The sequence below is a fragment of the Siphateles boraxobius genome, unplaced genomic scaffold (assembly GCF_051911475.1).
Source record: "Siphateles boraxobius isolate OS27281-9 unplaced genomic scaffold, OSU_SipBor_1 13, whole genome shotgun sequence".
NCBI classification, from domain to species: Eukaryota; Metazoa; Chordata; class Actinopteri; order Cypriniformes; family Leuciscidae; genus Siphateles; species Siphateles boraxobius.
This window is the reverse complement of record NW_027508733.1, coordinates 12,774,624-12,793,323: the sequence shown is the minus strand read 5'-3', so window position 1 is coordinate 12,793,323 and position 18,700 is coordinate 12,774,624. Positions and strand designations below refer to the sequence as shown.

General features: G+C 36.2%; 2 protein-coding genes across 10 annotated transcripts in view; one reads left to right on the top strand and one right to left on the bottom strand.

The window, feature by feature from the left end:
- Positions 1-535: 535 nt before the first annotated feature.
- The window catches only part of LOC143735480 (uncharacterized), a 59,673-nt gene continuing 41,508 nt past the window's right edge, over positions 536-18,700 (bottom strand). The window contains exons 1-4 of one of the 2 annotated variants that reach the window (XM_077225680.1): positions 2,748-2,904; positions 2,004-2,318; positions 1,698-1,832; positions 536-1,040 (exon numbers count right to left, since the gene is read on the bottom strand). In XM_077225680.1, the coding sequence (XP_077081795.1) occupies positions 820-1,040; positions 1,698-1,832; positions 2,004-2,318; positions 2,748-2,826 (750 nt within the window). In that variant the 5' untranslated portion in view covers positions 2,827-2,904 and the 3' untranslated portion in view covers positions 536-819. Of the gene's footprint in view, positions 1,041-1,697; positions 1,833-2,003; positions 2,319-2,747; positions 2,905-18,700 lie in introns of those variants that run through there. The other variant, XM_077225681.1, reaches the window with a different exon arrangement.
- LOC143735423 (uncharacterized) lies at positions 5,340-17,270 on the top strand. 8 transcript variants are annotated; one of them, XR_013203171.1, is made up of 9 exons: positions 5,345-5,434; positions 5,638-5,924; positions 6,825-7,163; positions 7,913-8,233; positions 8,497-8,637; positions 10,234-10,545; positions 12,834-13,124; positions 13,997-15,528; positions 16,148-17,270. XR_013203171.1 is itself a non-coding variant. In XM_077225566.1 (8 exons), the coding sequence occupies exons 2-8, from the start codon at positions 5,888-5,890 to the stop codon at positions 14,095-14,097; spliced, it is 1,542 nt and encodes a 513-aa protein (XP_077081681.1). In that variant the 5' UTR covers positions 5,345-5,434; positions 5,638-5,887; the 3' UTR covers positions 14,098-17,270. The 8 variants fall into 8 exon arrangements, 6 of the variants coding, with proteins under 6 accessions (XP_077081680.1, XP_077081681.1, XP_077081683.1 ...); XR_013203170.1 differs by having other exon boundaries at positions 5,340-5,924; XM_077225566.1 differs by having other exon boundaries at positions 13,997-17,270.

Here is an 18,700-nt window from a genome sequence, read left to right as displayed (position 1 = left end):
CTATGTTCATTTAAAAATGTAGAATTCACGGGAACATAATCTCCAAGAACAATAATTCGATGACCGTCTCTGACATATGTGATGTCCAGTTCAGGACAGGTGTCTCCTGAATTAAATGTCACTGCTGGAGCTCCATCTAGAGGCTGAAAGTAGTAATTTAATAGAAATAGAAAAGAGTACTATAGCCTACAAGTCCAAACTCAGCATAAAAGTTTGCATAATTCCTATTAATCAGGTCCGTTGCCTATAAAAAATTTAACTGTTTTTCATTTCTCAATATCCTTAATTCTTCTATCTGGACTCTTTCACAAACAGTTTGTCCATCCATCAGACCAAACCACAGCTGTTACAGTACGGTGATGAATAACTGATGTGAATGAGTTGAATGAGGTGATGAGTTACAGATGTGAATAACTGAGACCACAAAAAGCTTCAACTCACAATCTGGAGCTGCTAGTGTGTCACATGAATTCTGAAAATCACATACAAGTTATATTTGAACTATATTGTTTAAGGAAGGATAATAAAAGTGGACAATAGTTACTAAATCTTTATTAAAAGTCACCTAAAACATTCACCAAGAGTCATTTCAACAGAGCTTATGAGATGATTCCCATGCATCAAATGTGCTAATTATTATTTTGTTTGAAAGCCATCAATTTAATTTAATAGATCAATAAAAAAAAAAAAATTCTGCGCAAATACAATCAATAAATGTACAATGGATGAAAGACAATCTGTTAATAAAATGCTGTGTAAGTATAGGAAATCTGTAGAGTATTAATGTATGTTTTATTTTCATGAGTATACCAGTAAACGTCAGCAAACATATCTGGAACTAAAGCTTCTGCTCATTTCACACTGTTGGTCTGATTTGACTCCAGGAGTCTGACAGTGATGTCTGGTCTCTTCTTCTCTGATCAGCTCACTTCTTGTAGATCTGATGTCATAAACCAGCACAGCAACAGTAGCCACGCCCACCAGTGCAGAGAGAGCCAATCGGATCACAGCTTCAGTGAAACCACAACAGTGTATGTGGCCTGAAAAAAAGAAGAAAAACACTGAATCAGAACTGTGCATTTAGTTCCCCTTTTCACTACTTTTTTTTGCTAGTATTGTTTAAAATAATGAAAATAATATAATTCTATAGATAATATAATATAATTCTAAGAGCTTCAGCCCCTTGTTTAACCTCCGCTTTTCTAGAAACCTGTGATCATGTGACTCTTTCTCCAAGATCTTTTTTTGCACTAATGTTTTCAAAAGCAACACCCCACTCACGCTCACACTCTCTCTCACACACACACACCTGCTTCACGTCTCTGACGCTCTTCTGTGGTCTGTTCTCTGTTCCAGTTAAATCACAAAAGAAAAAACAGCAAATGCATTTGTCTGCACAAATAGTTCAATCTTTATATGAATGCATGAGCCGATCAGATGTAACCTTGAATGCAATGTAAGTCGCTTCGGATAAAAGTATCCTTAAAATGCATAAATGCATTGTTAATAAAAATCTTGCAATTTTAATTGGTTTATGTGGTTGATGGTTTAGCACGCATCAGCAGTAACAACACCTATGAAAATGTTTGGTCAAAACTGCACGAGTGTTTCCGTTCTGACATAATCTTTTAAAGCTTTACAGGAACTAAAATCGTTCTGACTGAAAACATTTAACAGTAAGAGTGATGGATGTGTACCTGAACTTGGCTGATAGAGTTCAGTAATGTTGGCGTCCTCAGTCTGGATGACGGTTGAATTGTTCACAGCACAGCTGGACGAGAAAAAGTTGGAGCTTGATGATCTTTCTGGAGATAAAGTATTTTGTGGAGTCTCTGATAATGACAGATGTTACTGTGAAATTAGTCTCATCACACACTTCTGATTTTATTTTATAGTAGAACCATATTTTAAATGGAACCAATACCATTGAGACATCAATGATGGAATAGTGAAAAAAACAAAAAAAATTACATTTAAAAACATTACTATTATTCTCTACTAACCATAGACTGTGAGATTGAAACTCATGTAGCTGGACCCTCTGCTGACAATTGTTACTTTATAAAGTCCAGTGTCTGAGATGATGGTGTTTGTGATGGTCAGAGATCCAGTTTGATCCAGTTTCAGTCTGTCAGTGAATCTCTCATCAGGACCATCATACGTCGAGTTTGTTTCCGTAAGTCTGCTGACTTCAGCGATACGAGTGCTTCTGAACGTCCACTGTATCAACAAATATTTCTGTGTTTCAGTGACATCAGTGTTTAGAGTGACAGAATCTCCCTCCATCACTGACACTGACTTCACTGCATCTGCATCATCTACAGAAAAAGGAAACATATTTTGTAACAGACATGTTGTTTGTTATTATTGAACACTTACAGTTATCAGTGATTTGTATGTATATACATTTTCTTTAGTGAATGTTTAATTAATTGCAGTAAACTTTTATAGAATAACAATAAAAGTTCAGGAGCTCAATGTCAGGTGATTTTTCTCCAGCACTCACTTTCATGTGCCAACAGAAGTGAAACTACATGTTTGGATAAGACTGATTTAAAACTAAATATCAAATTTTGTTTTGGAATTATTTCCACTAAAATTCGCAGCATGTCCCAGAACTAATAAATTACGTTTGTAAAGATATTAAAGAGATAAGAAATTGAGAAACTTTTAATGAAAACCAATGTAATGCAAAGAGTTTATTTATAAAATAAGTGATGTCATAATTAAAAACACTCATAACTTACCAACTCGCCACAAGCACACAAGAAACAAAATAAAAGCATTAACCATATTCCTTGGCCGTATGTCAACCACTTTAAACATGCAGTAAACCACTTTAAAACCGCCCGTTCACATCACTAGCGACCACTGTTGCTGGTTGTTGCATGTCGCCAAATGTACAGGTTTCTAGTAGGCGTTCCCATTGGTTGCGGATGTCTGCATGTTGATGACATTGAGTAGCCTACGCTTTCTAACCGCTTAAGATAAACGTTTTGGAGGAGGCATGTTGTACACAAATGGAATAAATGCATAAAATTGATACGTTAAACGAACTAGGAAAGTGCTCTTGAGTCTTTGTCAGTAGGCTATATGCGCCTACAGGAATATAGCTATGAAGGACGAAACCTGCAAAAACAATAAATAAATAACTACGCAAATAATTCAATAAATCCACAAAATTCTAAATAAATAAATAAACAAATGTGCAAACAAATACATACATAAATCCACATATTCCTGCATACAAATATATAATTTAATAAATATAATTAATAAAATGTGCGAGGAGATAAATAATTAAATTAATAAAACAAATGTTGGGGGAAACAAAAACATTTTAAAAGAAATGCTAAACTGAAAGTATACTTTTTTCCTTTTAACCTTTTATTCAATTTTTAATGTAGCTCCGTATTTATTGAGAGGATGTCAATCAAACACCGTAAGGCACGCCATTTTGGAGATACATTAAAAATTAATAAAAAAGGGAAAAAAAAGTAAACTTTCAGTTTAGCATTTAGGCCCACTTTAACTTTTTCCCCCTCCAACATTCGTTTTATTTATTTATTTATTTATTTATCTCCTCGCACATTCAATTGTTTATATAGTTATTTATACAGGAATATATGGATTTATGTATTTATTTGCACATTTATTTATATTATTTATGTAGAATTGTGTTTATTTATTTATTTGCGTATTGTTTTGTTGTTTTGTACTTTGTACTTTGGGTTCATTGGAAGACCGTGCTACGTCATCAAACACAGACGAACTTAGTAGTTGTTGTAATTAGTGATGGCCAAATGAAGCGTTTCAAACCTTTATTGCTTTCTGATACAATTGTGTCGAAAATGGTTCATTACTCGAAGCTTCATTCAGATGGAAATTGCAGCACCATCTCCTGGTGAAGTAAATGTAATACAACAAAGCTGACAACCATAAAATGCAAGTAGGCTTATAGGTTAACGCCCCCGTTTATTACGTGTTTACCGAGGCGATCAAAGCTGAAACAGTGTTAGTGCTGTGAAACTCATTTATAGGTGAATTTTACAGATACTGATGAATTTCATGTGTTCACCTTGATAATAAAACATTAAGCATGATGTGTGTGTGTAATTATTTCTTTAGACAAGGACAGAAGATCAGACCAGCTTAAAAAAAAGTTGGAAACCATCACATAAATTCGAATGGTTTCTATTAAAATACCAATAGGAGCCATTGGCATTTACCATTTCAACCACTACATAATTATTTTTTGTAGTGTGTTTGGGACATATTCCATTAGGAATTAATGCCCCCACCAATAGAACCCAACACATATCAGCGGAGACCCACAGAGACCACTATAATTCCCATTACAACCAATAACATTCCCATGAAACCCATTAAATCCAATAGAATTTCTGTAATGGTTTCTATAGTTTTTTTTAGCAGGGCAGTATCATGTTGTCATGATCCTGGCTCGCTCTCCTCCTTCTCTGTCTCCCTCTTGTGGTCACACACACACACACACACACACACACACACACACACACACACACACACACACGCACTCGCACACCTACACGCACACACATCCACTCTCTCTCTCTCTCTCTCTCTCTCTCTCTCTCTCTCTCTCTCTCTCTCTCTCTCTCTCTCTCTCTCTCTCTCTCTCTCTCTCTCTCTCTCTCTCTCTCATCACAACACATGTGTGAAAGCTTTATCTTGTTTAGCTGCGGGAAGCAGAACTCTATAACTTAACTGGTGGGACTGATGTTTTTGTATGTTGAAAAGGATGTGCTTGTGTGACTGGTTGTACTTGTATAATGTAGCAGAGGGGTTTTTGAAGTTTCTGTCTTTGATGCATGTTTTTATGTAACAATGTTCATATGTTCTCTAATTAATAATAATAATAATAAAAACATTTGGCAGAGGGTGTGCTTTGGGTACATCATGCAGAAGGCTTCAACGTGTTCATTAAATGGTATGGGTTTTATTCAGAAATATTATTTTCTCGGTGTTGCCGTGGTTTGGCTTCACTTTTATAAGAAATACAGCCGCCAGGTTTCAAACCTGTCAAAGCAGTCAGGTGGTTGGTTCACTACAGGAGTGAACCAGTAGGCTTGTTCGACTTGAACCGGCGCTGCACAGACCGATCGGTTGATGAGATCAAAGTACCGCGAGAGCGATTAGAGAGCAGACGGCTCCTTATGCTTTTGAATCGCTCTCGCGGTACTTTGATGTCATCAACCGATCGGTCTGTGCAGCGCCGGTTCAAGTCGAACAAGCCTAGTGTGTTTGCTTCAGACGTCATTTTCACGTGACTAGTGACGTAAGCTCCAAAGCTCCAAAGCAGTGGTTCATTGCAAGGACCGTTCGAGTTTGAAGCAAGCTTCGGAGCGTCGGTGTCAGACGTAACATCACTAATTGTAGTCTAATCGGTTGTAATATGGCAAGTGAAATCACTTTACTTTGGCAGTTTGATACGCACTTCGAAACAATTGAGTCGCAAAGGCAATTTTTTTCGTTAGAGTAGCCTATAGGATAAAGTGTATAACTCAAGTTATACCGTAGCCTACAAGAGTTTTTAAGCTTAGAAATCTGGCTGCATGTCCACGCCCTGCTCGCCTGACATTTTTGTGTATTTTCTTTCAGGGATAACACTACACTGTGTCTTCTTTAAACGTCATTCACTACGTTGAGAAAAGTCTGTAGTCTAAACTTGGAGTCTAATATTTTTGTGACTGCGTTTTAAGTTTCGTTTTCAGGCTTGTCAGTCTGTCTTGCTACAGCTTTAGGACGACGACAAACACCGGGAATTCAGCGGAACATAAACATACAGAAATTTCATTGATCATATTTATTCAAGTCAGATTCGTTACAGCTCTACAAACACACGTGGAACATGTTGCTCTTTCTGTTCTTATTATTATTTATGTACGGTAAGTTTTGAATCTCGATTTCCTTTCGGTTTCGATTTATTTTATAGACATGTTTTTAGACATGTTTTTAGTGATGACAGAATAACTAACAAACCTAATAGAAATAACATACTGAAAAAAACCTATTCTTGATCGAGTATTTTTATCCATAGACGGGGTGATTTTAGGCCTATTTGAGAAGCAACTATCAGCAAAAGTGTTTTACAATACAACATGAACACAATACGTACATTTACATATTTTTCAATGTAAGTATATAATACTTAAAGCCACTTAATATAAAGTGGGACCCATTTTTTGTTTCATACAGATACAGTCTATGAAAACAAGTCTTAAATACAGTGTTGCTTCTCAAGTACATTTATCTTGTTAATGCTTAGCTTGGGTGTGTATGGTCTTTTTTTATGGTCATTTTTTATTGATTTTCCCATCAAAATTTAAAAAGGTAGCCTAATCCAAGATCTGTTTGTCTTTTCAGCAGCTCACACAAATATTTCAATCGAATCTGTTTGCTGTAATGACTCTGGTTTTGTAGTACCCCTGAAAGGGAGTATGTTAATCAGTAAAGACTCAAAGTGAGATGCTACACAATCACAGCTTTACTGAGAATCAAGCGAATCGCGAGAGTTCCCTGATAATGAGAACACTCGACCAATCAGATACACCCATTTTAACAGCGTAACATTTCGATTTTTAACATCATATTAATTTACTAGGCATATTAATGCAATGCATAACATTTTAAAGTATTTGACAACGTATGAATATTTAATAATTATTTAAATTGATTACTAGTTGTATGAACTGAAATGGTCCCATGAATTAAACCTCAGAAAACACTTAACAGCAACTCTTCAGCATATTACAGTTTCAGTAAAACTGGTTCTGTTTGTTTTCTAGGTGTGTCTGGTACAGAGACGGATGAATCTGAGCCTGTGTCAGTGATGGAGGGAGATTCTGTTACTCTGCACACTAATCTTTCTGAAATACTGAACGATGATACTATTCTGTGGCTGTTTGGACCAAAAGACTCTTATATATCTCAAATAAGGAGAAAGGGCGACTTTACTTCATTTTCTGTCACCAATGATGATGTATCATTCAGAGGCAGATTACAGGTGGATGAAAACACTGGATCTCTCACCATCAGAAACACCAGAATCAGACACACAGGACAATATAAACTCTCCATCTCTAGAGAAAAGACTACAACAAAGATATTTAATCTTACTGTCAGTGGTGAGTATCTCAAGTCTTTTATTGTAACTTTAGCTGCTCTTCCACTGGGCATAATTGTCCCATTGCTTAATCGTTCCATTCCGTGCTGATCCGGCTCAGATCTGGTTTCATTTACCATTGTGGAGCTGATAACGGAGCTCTATGGAGTGTAATATAAATTATATGAAATGATATCAGATGTAAATAGCAACCACGTTATGGAGGATGGTTTGATTTTTTTTTTTTAAATTGTATTATTAACTTGTGTTAACTTCGGTCAAATAGCATATGGAAGCTTGTTTCTGCCATGGAATTAATAAAAATAAAACCCTAATTGTGACTTATCTTACAACTCTGACTTTCTTTCTCCCAATTGCGAGTTTATGTCTCACCAGTCTGACTTTTTTTCTCACAACTGTATGTTTATCTTGCAATTCTGACTTTTTTTCGCACAATTGCGAGTTTATACATGTAAATTGTGATTAGGCTATACCTCGCAATTCTAACTTTTCTTGCAATTGCGAGTTTATATCTTGCAATTCTGACTTTTCTTTTTTAAATATGTGAGATATAAACTCGCAATTGTGAGTTATTAAAGTTGCCAATAAAAAATAGCTCACAATTCTAACATTTTCTTACAATTGCACTTTTTGTATTGCAATTTTGACTTTATAATTGTGAGTTAATATGACACAATTCTGAGAAAAAAAAGTTTCAGAATTGTGAATGTAAACATGAAGCACATTTTTGTTAATGTTCTTGTTTTGCAGAGATTGTTGGTGAGACGGAGGCAGTGAAGTCAGTGTCAGTGATGGAGGGAGAGTCTGTCACTCTAAACTCTGATGCTAAAATGCACAAAGATGCTCTGATGCTGTGGAGATTTGGAGATAAAGGCATCATCCTAGCTAAAATTGATATTGAAACTAATATAACCTCATTAAAAAATACTGATGAGAAATTCAGAGATCGACTGCAGCTGAATCAGAATGGAGCTCTGACCATCACAAACACTAGAATCACAGACGCTGGACTTTATGAACTACAGATCAGAGGCCGTGAGAGCTCACAGCGATTCCTTCTTTCTGTAAATGGTGAGTCACTCTTAAGTTACTTAAACAGTCTTTCAGTGTAATGGCATATGGTAGAGTTTAGCTCCTCAAACCCTGATCAAAATCACCTACCTGTGATTTTCTAGTGATCCTGAAGACTTCGATAAGTTCGCTCTGGTGATTTTGATCAGGGTTGGAGCTGAACTCTGCATTGGTGGAACCCTGGCATACAGTATTATTAGCATATATTAGAATTAATTTGAGACCATCACATTGACTGACACTTTCACTATCTCTCTTTATAGCTGTCCCAGATCCACATTTTTCTTCGGGTGCTATTGCAGGAATTTTTTTTGGTGTTTTAGTTCCTGTTCTGCTGCTTGTGGCTGCAGCTTTAGGTCTGATTTATTATCGCCGCAGAATCTCTAAATTAAAAAGGCAAATTGGTAAGTATTACAAAATTTAAAGATAATTTCCGTTTCCTCCAAACTTGCTAAAACTTTTGTTATACTGTGTACACATTACATTATAGTCCTTATTTTGATCCACTCGTTTTTCCATTTCTTCCAACTCAAACCACGCATGGGGGAAAAAACCTTCAGCACAGTGCTACAACAAACCATAATGAATTGAATCTTCAAAATAGATAATGCTTTACAATGAACTCTATTAGAGAGCTACATATGGCAATGTATCTCTTCAATAAAATACCTTACTCACCTGTTAGTAATAAAAATAGCATCATCTCTGCATTGCTTTTACAGCATTTCAAAGCCCTCAGTTCTCGTCATCTCCGAAAAGCCAAGCTGATGTTGATTCTTCTTTTAGTACGAGCTCTGTCGAGTTCTCTTTTTGCCAGCAGACTCTCATCTGTTTGGCGTTTGTTTAAAATGGGTGATTCCCGGAGGTTGGAGATGTAATAGCTCCATGTTAAACTTTCATGCTCGTTTTGTCAATTTACATACTATGAAAAAATACTAAAATGTATTTGAAAAAATATATTTAATGCAAAGAATACCACAAATACATTTACATATTTATGTACTTAATATAAATACCCTGCAATAGTACTTTTGCTAAATTGGAACAACTACTATTGTACTTAATGAACTTTAGTTATCCGAAAATAGTACTGATGTCCAACTAAAGATATACTTAAGTATATTTGATTGTGATTAAGTGGATCTATTGCAAGAATACTTTAGGTACACTTTATCTTTCATTTAAAGACTGATATTATACAGAGATCATACTATCCTTACTAATAGTGATGTTAAAACATAATTTTAGGCTTAATATTAAGAAATGTGCATTGTTTAATAAAGGTATAGGTTTTTTCACAGTAGTAGTTAGAGCAACTTTTCTCTATTTCCGGATCTGACGAGACACGCACGGGTGATATTTGACACAATTTTGAAAGCCACTAAGACATGCATTTTTTGTTTATTATTCGTTATTAGTACTATGATTTTGTTTGTTTGTTAGAATGACATTTTTTCCTCTTTTTTGTATTCAAATGTTCAAAATGAAATGGGGTGGAGTTGGGGAAAAACAAATTTGAACATCATGTTTTTTTTTAAACAAAATAAATGCATGCACAAAACTTACTGATCTCCAACTTTTCGGTGGTGTTACAACCCTTTCCAACTACTATTTCACTAAAAATGTTACTTCTGCCATCATTTACTTAAGTCATGTTGTTTCAAACATGCTGTTGTTTGTCACTCTTTTGCATTCAACATTTCATAGTGATGTTCAAGCTCTAAAAAGGAAAAGGACCAAAAATGCACTATAATGTTGACCAAACAATTCATGCTATATATTCAAAGTCTTGTAACGTCAGATGATAACTTTGTGTAATGGACACTGTTATTCACTGATAATCAAGATAATCTAGTCTGTTCCTCACTCAGAAGACTTGGAATATAGCATGAGTCATAAGTCATATGGACTTTATGGTGTGGTTGGTATGAATGAGTGTACAGTAATTAAAATGTCCACCTGCACACTCATTAACACATTTGTTCTCTGTTCCGGTGTAGCTGTGACATGTGAAGAGAAAGGAGAGACCGTGACGGAGGGAGAATCTATCACTCTTCGAACCGGTCTTACTGAAATACAGAGTACTGATACGATAGAGTGGTGCTATGAAGCTGAAGACAATCTCATCGCTGAAATCGATGGAGGGACCAGAAGGACATTGGCAGGTGTTGATGGGAGATTCAGAAGCAAACTCATGCTGGATGAGAGAACTGGGAATATCACTATCAATAACATCAGAACCATACACTCTGGACTCTATAAACTAAAGATCAGCTGCGGCAGAAGAACCAAATACAGTCTTACTGTCAATGGTAAAGTATATCAACTCTTCCAATGTGTTATCATGCACTAAGTAAACGGTTGAGATTATCTGAAACTAAAGCTTTTTCAAAGTGCTCAAACTTGAATTACTTTTAGATTGCTTGCAAGTATAGGGCCACGTTATGAATTCATAATGTTATGTGTGAATATACTGTACAATTAGGAGATTAGTTGTAAGTTGTAATATTGCATGAATGAACTAGGGATTTTTTTAGAAGAAACAAGTCACATAACGAGAAAAGGCATGATCAGGAATCATAGATAGTCAAAGATTAGGGCTGGTTTGGCCCAATTTTAATGAATCTTCATTTCTTAAGGCTAAGTCTACATCTTCATTTCTTGAGGCTACATTACTAGCATTTATAACCTTTTTCCAAAAGTTGCTCATCCACACATGATAATATTGAATGGCTGTTTACACAACACCATTTTCAACTAAGAACATTATCGTTTTCACGAATTCGCGTTTTTGGAGTTTAGGCTACATGGAAACGATAATGTTCTTAGTTGAAAATGGTAACAATGTTCATGCAGTGTTTCTTTACAAAAGTGACATCGCCAATTACTGGCCTTAATACAGCATTTTCTGTTGTTTTCACGGATCTTTGTGAATGGGATTGTTTTGACAACGTTGTCGTCTGTACACGAAAAAATGCTGTTTTAGTATACGTTCACAGAACAACTATGTACTAAAACAGAAACGTTTTTTCCTTTGCTTTTTTGCGTGTACAGATGACATCATGGTCAAAATAATTCCTGTTCACACAGAACCAAAAACGACTAAAATCACTGTATTTGCATGTCATAACAGTAGTTCGCGATGTTGCTTTGTAAAGAAACACCTCACACCTACAAACTGAATACATAGTATACATGTGCATGACATCATCGTTTTCACAAATACACGTTTTTCTATTTTAAGCGTGGACGATAACGGTATCGCTTTCAAAAACTTGAACTCCCCTCCCCAATGTTCAAGATGTAGTTATAGCCTTGATTTGGACATTTCACATAAAACGCTATGTTTATCTCATGAAAACCGTTCAGTACTAGTAGTTTGCTAGAAGAAGAAAAAACCTGTAAAGAAAACAGAACTTTGACGCCACTTTTTAAGTGTTTATATTTAACAAATTGAACTAATGTAAGTAGCTTATTTAATTAAAAGAAAATATATAAAATGTTTAAAATTGAAAATGTTTGTTTGAATTTGACTGTTGATTATTATATCTAAAAATAAGTCTGGACCAAGAGAGTCTTCATTATTTAGATATTTTCCTTAGGAAAAATTGACATGTACTACATGAAATATTGTGAAAAAATGAAATAATTAAACTGAACTGAATCAAATCATGACATGTCCAGCCCTATAAAATATAGTTTGAAATTATTTATTTTAATAAATCTATAAATCATTCCATGGCTTAAACATGTAAATACTACAGCACATTCTGCTTTATGAATTCATCTTCTGCTTTGCTATCTGACTGCTTTGTTGTTATGTTCATTATGACTTTATTCTAATAATATTACAGCTTAAATTAACAAACAAACAAAAATTAAAAATATAACTTTACTCTGGTAAAAGGCTTAATAACATACATTTACTATAACAACATTTCTATGAGAGCTGTATAATCTGGTTTGATGTTATATTTTTCTGCATTAGCTCATGCTTTATAGTTTGTTTGTTTTTTGGTAAGTTGTTAGTCTAAAAAACTGCAAATTTGAGAGCTGCAAATTATTTGGAAGCCGAAAAATGTGTTTTGCAGGACTGATACAAGTTTTTCTGCATATTTGCATGTTTAGTTGAAGAAGCCTTGTCACATAAATTATATCAAAGTGTGTATACAAACAGTGTATCTGCTCATCGAACAGTAAAACATATAGTAGTCCTGTAAAAATGTATATATATATATATTAAAAGCTTTAATGTAGGTGTGATTAATCACGATTAATTATAGAGAAAATTTGCGATTTTAATTAGTTAATTATTTTTTTTATTGATTGACAGCAATAAAGTATTATCAGTATATAGAGGTATATTTTGCATACCTCATGAGAAACCAAAGCAAAATAGATGAATGTGATGTCATGAATGTTTAGTTTTCTTGCACCCTTATGGGATTCAAAAAATGAAAATGAAGTTCATGTTTAGTAACATGCCACAATAGTTGACAAAATCTCATCTAAATGTATGTGATGTTGAAAATGCAAACAAAATGAATTCAAACATTTGTTTTTCTGTGTTTCTCTGTTTCTGCGTGCTGCTGACGTGAAGTGAGATCAATGTCAGTAAAGGAGGGAGATCCTGCCCTTCTCCAGACTGGTGCCACAATACAGCCAGATGATCTGATACTGTGGACGTTTGGAGCTGAAAACCGTCTCGTTGTTAAAGCTGATTCAAGAACAAGTGATATTAATGAGAGATTCGGAGACAGACTGGAGCTGAACAAGACGACTGGATCTCTGACCATCAAAGACATCAGAACTACAGACTCGGGACATTTTAAACTACAGATCATCAACAAAGAACAGACCACATTCAGCAGATTCAATGTGACGGTCACTGGTGAGTAGAACAACATTTATTAAGAAACGGTCCTCTACTCGGTTTTCCAACAGTGCTTTTGCGATCCAGGTTATGTGAATCACTAGTTAGTGCGGTTCGTTTGAATGAGTTTGAACGCTGCCATCCGAACCAAACAAGCAGGTCACCATTAAAAAGATGGGTCTCGTCCGCTTCCAAACTAACTCTGGTGCAGTTCAAATGAAATATGAACGCAACATGGACCAATGACATGTAAACCAACCAAAAACCGGATATGATGTGACCCTTAAAAGGACCGAATGCTCAAGCATACCGGTTTTTTTTTGGCATCAGAACCACGTCTCCTTGCAGCAGATCTACGTTTGTGTGTGTGTGATGGAGGGATCGCTGCACCTGTTTTGACTTATTTACACATTTTATGAGCTCTTCACGAGTTCTCAGCTGTTCAAAATACCGTTATAGTTTCGGCTACGGACACTCAAGCATTGGTTCGAATGTTTGGGGAGTTCTGTCTTAAAATATACGTGATAAAAGCCAACCAGTCAGATTGTGAACACTATGCCTTTAGGTTCAGTTTTAAAAATGGCAATGTGAACTCTAAGTGGACCAGGACTAAATGTGTTGTGTTGTTTTTTTTTTTGGTCCGGACCAAAGGAACTAACCAAATCGAACTACAAGTGTGAACGAACCCTAACATTTTTCTTTATGTTTTTAAAGGAAAAAGATATGAGATTATTTATATTGTAAAAATATTAGCTATTTTTTTTTGTTTAGTGTACATGTTTAGAAACTCTTGAGATTGTGTAGCTTTGACATCATCCATACGTAGATGTAAATGCAGCAAAAGCATTTCTTTCTCATATTTTAATTTCTGTCTCTTTATTTTCTGCCAGATTCATCAGGAGACCGAGTGAATGAACCAGTGACTGTGTGGTCGCCGCTGTTGAACAGAGATTTTCCTGATGGAGAGAGTGAGCAGCAGAGTTCAGTATGATGCGATAAGACACGCCCACCAGGGTCAATCACTATGACACTATGGCCCCGTTCACACTGCAGGCAAAAGTGGCCCAAATCTGATTTTTTTGGGGTCAAGTGACCAGGTCAGACTTCTTCAGAGGTAGTGTGAACACTCAAATCTAGCCCAGATCTGATTTTTTCAAATCAGATTTAGACCACATACATATGTGGTCCTGAATCAGACCCAGATCTGATTTTTTTCAATGCGGCCGCAGTGTGAACAATCAAGGCGGATTTGATGCGACTTTTACGTCAATCTACGTCGACATTTGTCACAATTATGCGCCGGCGAAGCCCTAGACACAACAGACACAGACAGTAGCCTAACATTAAAAACTTGACTAGATATGGAGAACAGCGATGAAGCGAGTCAATGAGAGTGAGGTGTTATATCTAAGTAGTATATGGGGAGATACTTCAATTCAAGCTAGAAGGACCTACCGTAACCGCTCCGTTTTTGAAAAAAATGCACACAAAATGGAAGAACGGGGACACAGGAGAACAGCGTCTCAGTGAAACTATTCACGTCATATTCCCACCACTCCTGGCTTCGTCTACGCATCCACACAGATCTCTGTAGTGAATTTGCAACTATAAACCCGCAAAAGTTTCCATTACACAAACAGATCGACTGCAGCTGAATCAGAATGGAGCTCTGACCATCACAAACACTAGAATCACAGACGCTGGACTTTATGAACTTCAGTGCAACCGCGTGCTGCGTCTGATGTCATTCTTATTGTTCTTTTGCGCATGCCGGTTAGTTTGAAACCTCTAACAGTTCACACTGCAATCAGATATAGGTCACATTTTAAAAGGTAATGTGAACAGCCAATCAAAAAATCGGATCTGAGCAAAAAATCAGAATTGAGCATTAGGACTTGCGGTGTGAACCGCATGTCTATGACATGACAATCGAGCTCAACAAAAGATTTCTGCTTTATGAAAGTGAGAAATGAACCCGTGTGCTGGAAAAAAAGTTGTAATGAGTTCTTGTGTGATGAGCACATGACTGACAGCAGGTTACAGAAGACAGGTGTTGAGTCGAGATACTTCTACAGACACTAATCTCACTGCTGAAGAACTACTGAGAACTGATGAAGCACGAGCACATGTAATGTGCTGAAGAGTTACAGTACTATGTTTTTTTCCTGAGGTTTAATTCATGGGACCCTTTCAGTAATCTAATAGAGTAATCTGTCTTATTAAATATGTCAAATACTTTAAAAATGTTACGTTTTGCATTAATTAATATGTTTAGTAAGTTCATGTGATGTTAAAAATCTAAATGTTAACGCTGTTAAAATGGGTGCGTCTGATTGGTCGCGTGTGTGCGTGCGTGTTCTTGTTATCAGGGAGCTCTCGCGATTTGCTTCATTCTCAGTAAAGCTGTGAATAGAGAGCCTAAGTCCCTCCCCTTCCGGTGGACCACCATGGGACCTTATTTCGGAAAAAATATTGTATGGTAGTCAATGGCGAGAGACAACAAATATTTTGATCCCGTTTGAATCGTGCCCTGAATTACACATATGATGTTTGTCAATTTAAAAGATACATTTTAAAGTCAAGAAAGTCGCAGTTTGATGTAAAACTGTTGAGGTATAAGACTGTGAAAATACGTAATTACAAAGACTACAAAACCCAAAAGGCGCGCATGTGACGTCTTACCTTTTCTCTCAATGAATGAAGCTAAATTTAATGAAGCTAACGTCTGTCGTCTTTTCTATAGTCTAACGTTATAATCATAACATTACGCCATCATGCCTGTGTGTTTTGTACCAGACTGCACACACACGAGCTTGGTGATGTACATAGTGCGAGACGAGAGATGTAGTTCATTGAATGATTTCCACATACAACTAAATGTTACTCTTCTGTTTTATGACAAACTGTGACTTTCTTGACTTTCATAATTATCTTTTAAATTGACAAACATCATATGTGTAATTCAGGGCACAGTTCAGATGGAATAAAAAGATAAGTTGTCTCTCGCCATTGACTACCATACATATTTTTTCCAAAATAAGGTCCCATGAGCCGGAAGCGGAGGGGAGGGACGCTCTCTCGTAGCCACAGCTTTAGACTGACGACAGAAGGTCACAGCTTTCATTGGCCAAGGGCCACCCAGAAGCCGTCTGACTGACATGTAAAGCAACCAATTAAATTTCGTTTTGATCCACCTCATGTTAAGGGGCATGACGATGTAAAAGACCGTGTCCCTACAATAACAGACTGCCGTGCATCTAATAAACTATTCATTCCAGAACGTTGTGCAAGTTTACTGCAAAAGTGGTGCCCCTAACTTCACATGCTTTTGAAAATCCAGGGTTAAGTTGATCCTGATAAGCGCTCATTACCGTGTGAGAGTGTTTGGGGTCCCAATGGCGTTTTTCCAGGTGGACGTTAAAGAACTGCTCACTGCAGAACAAATGGGTGGAGCTTACGTCTAGCTCTTCCCCGCTAGACAACCAGTGAGAAGGAGCAAATGTTATTTGGGCCTAATGGGTTGAGCTAGAATATCTAACCACACCCTAACCCTACGCACAACTCTATCCCTCCACCCCATGTCCATAGAGCCGAAGCTGGATGTCATTCGACTGCAGTGAGTACCACTTGATTTTGTGTGGCATAGGCTATGCATTAGACGTTCAACCAACGGTCCATGGGTGTGATGTCTGAGGCATACATCATAAACATACTATGGTCTTTATCTATTACCGCAGTTAACAGACCACTTAATGAAAAGAAAATTCCATATTAAAATAAAAATACGAAATTCACAGGAACAGTAATTTGATGATCGCGTTCGTGTCTGCCATTCAGTAAACTGTAGTCATGAATCATGATGTCCAGTTTAGGACAGGTGTCTCTTGAATTGAATGACACTGCTGGGGCTCCACCTAGAGGCTGTACGCAGTAAATGATGTTTCTCCAGAGAGGCTATATATATATAAATGATAAAAATTAACTTTTTTTACAACAAAAATGAACCATCACTGAACACTTAAGCTGGACTATGACGCTATTTTCTTCTAGATCTGCTGTACAGCAGAAACAAATTTTGTTGCATTACTCTCCTGTTATCACTGTAAAGCTTTGAAAAATCTGTATGGTAAAAAGCGCTATATAAATAAAGGTGACTTGACTTGACTAATATCTTTATATGGCAGAAATAGTAAAGAATAGCTCCTAGTATCCAGTTCCGAAATCGGCACAAAAGTTTCCTTAATTCATAAGGCCGGCTGCTTTTAAACAAATATAACTGTTTTCATTTCCCAATATCCTTAATTCTTCTAGCTGGATTATTTCACAAACAGTTTGTCCAGCCATCAGATCATAGGCGCAGCACAGGTGTGCCAGGGTGTGCCAGTGCCACCCACAGTGGCAGCTGGCACACCTAAAAATGCAGAATTATTTTTTAAATTCTTAATAAAAATGTTTTACTAGACTTGGACTATTGTTGTCTACTTACAATATTTGTACATTTAAAATGTATTTTAATTTTTAAATTATTATCGTTTAAAAAAATATCTGCCGAGACTGCCGACATTCATTCGGACTGCCAAACAATCCGCAAACGTGCTGTTGAGGCTCGCGCCTCATGAGGAGAAACGGAAACAATGAGCGCAGTTCACACAAAGAAACCTAACGAAAATACAGCGGATAAAAGATTCATGTGGAGTTTTTATATTTATAACATATGATACAGTTAAGCAACATCACACGACCACGAGTGCTGAATAGCCATCACAATTGAAAATGTGACACTGATTTCATATGACAGTTCAATAAACAAGTAATTAATATCAAGTCACTTACATTTTATACACAATATTGACTGTTTTTGTTCTATTTAAGCAGCGAAAATAGTTCAAAACAAAGATCACAGCAGAGCAGAACCACAGCGCATCTCATCGGAAAACATAACCGAATTACTGAATGATTTTCAGCGCTTTGAATGAATCGGTTGAGTCAAAGATTCAATGACCCATTAAACAACTGCCTCATTCCTGAACGATTCAGCCGTTTGAACGAATCATTTGAATAAATGACTCAATAACGCACTCATTAAGACGGTCACCTGCTGCCCCCTACTGGTGGTTTAGTTTCGTGTTTAAAAGTAGGCTATCATTCTTTCCAATATATCATATTTGTATATTCAAAAAATATTGAAAACAGTCTCATAACATTATTTAATGCAGTTGTAATATTTCAGTGTAAATTGATTAATTTGATTGGTAACAGCCATATAGTTTCTTATTATTTCAATTTAATTTATATAACAATTTAATAACCAGATTATGGAAAAATGCTCTTTATAAAGGTTAAAATATCATAAATATGCAGATTTAAATATGTAAAAGCTGACTGAACACTGATGAGAATATTGCTTCAAAATAAATTGTAAGCTGATATTTAGCCTGGCAGCTGGCTACAACACACAAACAAAAAAATCCCATTTTTTTCTGGGCAAGCAATTTCTTTACTTGGACAAGTGAATGACCGATTTACTTGTTCGAACGACAAGCACATGAAATGCCTTAATGTTGAGTTATATTTTATATAGGCCTAGTATTATG

Excerpts from the sequence above, each read along its gene's own strand:
- LOC143735423 (XM_077225565.1), top strand. The coding sequence starts at position 5,888 with ATGTTGCTCTTTCTGTTCTTATTATTATTTATGTACG. Across the intron at positions 5,925-6,824 it reads CTTATTATTATTTATGTACG|GTGTGTCTGGTACAGAGACG; the intron begins GTAAGTTTTGAA and ends TTTGTTTTCTAG. Across the intron at positions 8,234-8,496 it reads ATTCCTTCTTTCTGTAAATG|CTGTCCCAGATCCACATTTT; the intron begins GTGAGTCACTCT and ends CTCTCTTTATAG.